This window comes from Limulus polyphemus, unplaced genomic scaffold (assembly GCF_000517525.1).
Source record: "Limulus polyphemus unplaced genomic scaffold, Limulus_polyphemus-2.1.2 Scaffold11942, whole genome shotgun sequence".
Classification (NCBI taxonomy): Eukaryota; Metazoa; Arthropoda; class Merostomata; order Xiphosura; family Limulidae; genus Limulus; species Limulus polyphemus.
Window position 1 is genome coordinate 198 of NW_013677552.1, and position 5,033 is coordinate 5,230.

The 5,033-nt window shown below is 35.0% G+C and overlaps 1 protein-coding gene across 1 annotated transcript in view; it reads right to left on the reverse strand.

The window, feature by feature from the left end:
- Positions 1-200: 200 nt before the first annotated feature.
- LOC111083894 (myelin transcription factor 1-like) overlaps positions 201-5,033 on the reverse strand; it is a gene marked incomplete at its 3' end in the record, with an annotated part of 7,919 nt that continues 3,086 nt past the window's right edge. The window contains exon 3 of the mRNA XM_022380614.1: positions 201-348. Coding sequence (XP_022236322.1) covers positions 201-348 — 148 coding nt within the window. The remainder of the gene's footprint in view (positions 349-5,033) is intronic.

Consider the following 5,033-nt stretch of genomic DNA (forward strand, 5'->3'; position numbering starts at 1 on the left):
GAGATTACTAGGCATCGTTAATCAACAACTTGCGTCAAGAAATCAAAGAAAAGAGGATTGCTCCAAACCATGTGTGGTCTTCCATCAGGACAATGTCCCAACTCACAAATCGCGTATTGTTTTGATGTTGGCTTCGAATTATTCAATCACCCCACCCCCCCACACACAAGTGATCCAAGTTAATTTTTCTCTTTCCTAACCTCAGGAAGCGGCTCGGAATCCGTTTTGTCTTCTCTTGTTCTCGCAAGATTCTTTAGTTTATTTGCACGTGGACACCCAGACAGGCTTCTGTGTGAAGAATAGTTTCCAGTCAGATGACCGGACCCGTCACATCCGGGAGTGGGACACCTAGCGGACATTAAAACAAATAACATATATAACTTCTCAGCTTTGCATTGATCCAGACAAAGATCTCCAGTTTACACATTCAAAACAACGGGCGTGAAAATTGAATTTTTACAATTAATCTTTCATAATTATATTAGTAAAATAACTTTAAATTGAAAGAGTCTGGTGAAAAGGGTTTTAATTGTGGAATGTTTCTAAAATATAACAGTGCAACCTTATTTTAATCATATTTCTCAACTTTGCTTTTTCCATGTTAACATCTGCCTATATTCTGTAAAGTAATGTAAGTCAACTCGCAGGCAGCATGTTAAGCTTATTGGTTTTGCTGTCTATAAGCGATGATATCAGCCAATTGCATTAATGCCATTTTAATTAATTTGATTATTTATATTTTCTATATTTTATCTGTTTAATATATAGTCCAGTTTTGTTCCCATGTGTTATGTTTGACTGCTAAAGGGGGACTTGTGGCTATTGAGGGTTGCACGTGTGGGCTGTGGATTAGTTGAGGTTGCCCACCATTGCTGTGAAAACTAGTAAAGGACCAATAAGAAATTCTGTAAACCATGTGGCCAAAAATAGATGGTTATCGTCTACTATCTCATTAATATTCCAAGAAACTGCACAGTTATCATGTAAGAGGGACGCCAATGGGGAGTGGAGTAGGACTCATCAAGATTAGAAGAAGCTGAATATAAATACCAGTTTTACACTATTACTGTGTGTGCTGTAAAAAAACAAACTTGTGGTTAAAAAATAAAGCTAAGCTCAGGTCGAATGCAAGAGAGGTACCCGAAAAGTTCGTTGCTCGACCTATAAAGAAAAAAAGAGACACTGGTTGAACTATGATATATTTTTCAACATAATCTCTTTCTTAGTCTACACACTTGCACCAGAGGTCCTCTAAGGACTTTATAACTCTTCTTCATGGTCCTCAGTCCATCAATGGATGGTCATCATCACTCTGAAATCCCCGACCTTTCAGAAATATTGTAAGTGTGATGTTAAATGTGTAATCAGTTGGTAGACTTCACACTGCATTTCTGTTACCTGACTTCACACTCCACGCCTTACAACGTGGAGTGTAAACTACAAACTTTTATTTCTTAAGTCACAAAGTGTTGTCTCTTTATGCAAATATACATTGTTTTCCCTTAACATGTATGATTTGCCAATTATTTTATGTTTTCTTTTGATGTTTCTGTTAATTTTACTCTACGTACCAACTTTGATTTCAGCAGACAAATTATTTATCTTTTCTTAATATAGGAACATTTATTTACATCAACACTTAAAATAAACTTACTCGCTCTGTAACTCGGATCTGCTGTTCCATCCGAGTTATGTCTTTTCTTAGCTTTACCATTTCTGACTCCACTTTAGCGTTGTATCCCTGCAGATCCAAAATTTCATCTTCAAGTTCCCGGATATCAGAATCGTCGTCGTTTCCTTGAAATAAAAAAAGAGAGAAAACTGTCGTCTTCAGGGATGGGAGCGTGAATTATAATCAAGAATATATTTCTGAAGGTCCTTCTTCAAGTTAAAACGCCGTAGAAAATAAACTTGGCTCATTTACAGAAATCGTAAAAAATGGATTATCATTTAAAACTAAATTTAAATGGAAGTTTTGGACAAATTGAGACTAAGTAGAAAAACAGACAGATAGACAGACCTGAATTGGATTTTGAAACTTTTTTGATTCTTCCATTTTTTAATAGTTTAATAAGAAAACAGATAATTAGAAATGATTTTTTTTCTTCCGTTTAATACAGTAATAAAATAAAAGTTATTTTCAGAATTTTGTTTTGAAACCGTTTTAAACAGTCTTACGAGATCCAAAATTATAACACAACAATATAAAATAATATTATAAATTGAGGAAATTTGTAACTTATATTCAATTACAAATAGTACAATATAATAACACTATGTGGCGCTATCGGCAGTGTGAGGTCGAAATGTGATGACCTCTATCACGTGGAGAATTGACAAAAATTAAAAACAGATAATTAAAAATAATTTTTTCCAGTTTAATAAAGTAATAAGGTGAAATATTTGTTCAGAATTTTGTCTTCAAACTGTTTTAGGTCCAAATTTTCAATTAAGTAGAAAATAATAATGAAAGATGTTGAGAGAGTTACATCTTACCAGATTGATTTTTAGCAATTAGAGAAGGCGTGTTGTCGGAGTATAGCCCTGGGTTTTTAATTGATGAAGTGGCTTTTGTACAGTCATAACTACTTTCCTGTGTTGAAAAACTCCCATCAGAAGGTCCAGTTTCACCGCAACCAGTAGTGGGACACCTGGTGGCAGGGAAAAACATCGCAAAAGCACATAAGTTAAACTTTGTACTTTGTGTATGTCTTATTTTAACACGAACGTGGACAAATTTGAATACTGCCAGATTTTACCAATTTATAAACTTTTAAGCAATCTCACAAATAGAATTTCAGATTTATTCTTAAAAACACGGGATTATCGCAAAATATGGAACAATTATAATTGTGGTATAAAAAAACGTTTGGATTGAGGCTTCATGTGTTGCACTCACAGCTAACATGACGAGCGAAAAAGCCTCGTTGGCAGCGACGTGTAACACATATGACGTGCAATCGAGATGCGATCGTGCTGTTTTTACAGGAAACCTTATAGGGTTAATAAAAAATACTTCTTGATAATTATTATTGGATTTACTGTGTTGTAATGTGTACAACATCGAAAATGTGAAATTTTCTTAAATATTTATATCATTGGCCCCCGATTCTTTCTTGTATACGTGATACGGCACTGGTTCAGGGATTCCCGATATTACTTTAAAAGTTAGTCCCAAATCACACGTTCTATGTTTCAAACAACAAAACATGTTGGAATCTCAACATGAAATATGCTCTAGATGTTTGCACTGAACCGTGGTATGGGTTTTAATGTATTAAAAGTTAGGATACCAGAAACCTTAAGCAATAGTTTTTCTTCATACACACACAAAAGTTGGTTGCTAGCAGGAACGGGGGATAGCGAGATGGGGGTGGAAGAGGAGACACTTGCCTCCCACCTAGCAGTCGTAAAGGAGCTCATAATTCTACTCAAAATTACACAACAATTTACCCTATGATATTAAGCAGTGGGTAATACGGGTATATACCCCCACCACCCACTTATATATGCTGAATTATTTACTACGTTACGAGCGACTCGCTATGATTAAAATATCACCGCATCCAGGGTCACAAAAGTACCGACTTGTCCCTGCCTCCCCCTCATCAGTAGAACCCTAGAACAGTCCCTGGTTGTTATATAAACAGTCAGATATAAACAGAAATGTTTTACTTTGTGTTATTTTTTTTAAAAAGAGCTTATGGGAAAGTTGTAATCTTTACCAAGTTCCTTCTGTCTTAATGACATTGAGAGTCTCTTGTCGACTAATCCTGCTCTTGTTAGCAAGTGGACACCCGGAAGCACTAGAATAAATAACAATAAACCTTTAAAAGGGGCACAAATAAAAGGGTTACTTAAAAAAATATTTTGATAACACACTTATATTTGTTTTGCATCCATTATAATTTGGATTGATTTATAATACAATTATTATTATCGTTGTTTGTTTTCGGCTCAAATACTAATTTATAATCGATTAAAAATAGTACACTATCATAACACTATGTGGCGCTCTCGGCAGTGTGAGGTCGAAATGCGTTGATCTCTATGACGTGGAGAGTTGATAAAAATTAAAAACAACTATTAAGAATGTAAGACATAGAAAGAAAGAAAAAAAAAACATTAGTTAAAGAAAGGTTTCAGGCAACGCCCAAGCTTCCATACTTGTAAGAGGATTAGCAAGTTATTTATGATAAAGAAATTAGACAGCGTTATGCAAAACATGTCAGAAAAGTTAGGCAACAGAAAGAAAGAAGAAATCATGTAGAACATATAAAAACAAGCCTGATAAACACTGATGAACAGAGAAGTTAGTAAAACAAGCTATACCTGCGATGGGATTGAAACTTCCCAGTCACGTGACCACCACCATCACAACCGGGTATTGGGCAACTATAATAAACGTTCAGTTAGGGTTAGTAAATTTATGTATAGCAATTCATTACTAAGTACTAATGCTATCCGTAGAACAAGCAAAGCACAAAAAATAGCCTTATTAAAAAAAACAAATAAAAACGTAATTCGAGATGTGTGGTAGGGTTAGCTATATTTTTTTCCATGGCAAAATTAGGCCAATAAGTCTAACGCTCAAGCAAACGTACATAAGAGTGAAAATGTATTAGATTTCTGTTTGAAAATGTAGCCGTTATGCAAAGGTTTATCTGCAGAGTGTGATTTGTCTGTTAAATCAACGTTGGTTTATCTGCAGTGTGTGATTTGTCTGTTGAAATCAACGTTGGTTTATCTGCAGAGTGTGATTTGTCTGCTAAAATCAACGTTGGTTTATCTGCAGAGTGTGATTTGTCTGCTAAAATCAACGTTGGTTTATCTGCAGAGTGTGATTTGTCTGCTAAAATCAACGTTGGTTTATCTGCAGAGTGTGATTTGTCTGTTGAAATCAACGTTGGTTTATCTGCAGAGTGTGATTTGTCTGCTAAAATCAACGTTGGTTTATCTGGAGAGTGTGATTTGTCTGCTAAAATCAACGTTGGTTTATCTGCAGAGTGTGATTTGTCTGTTGAAATCAACGT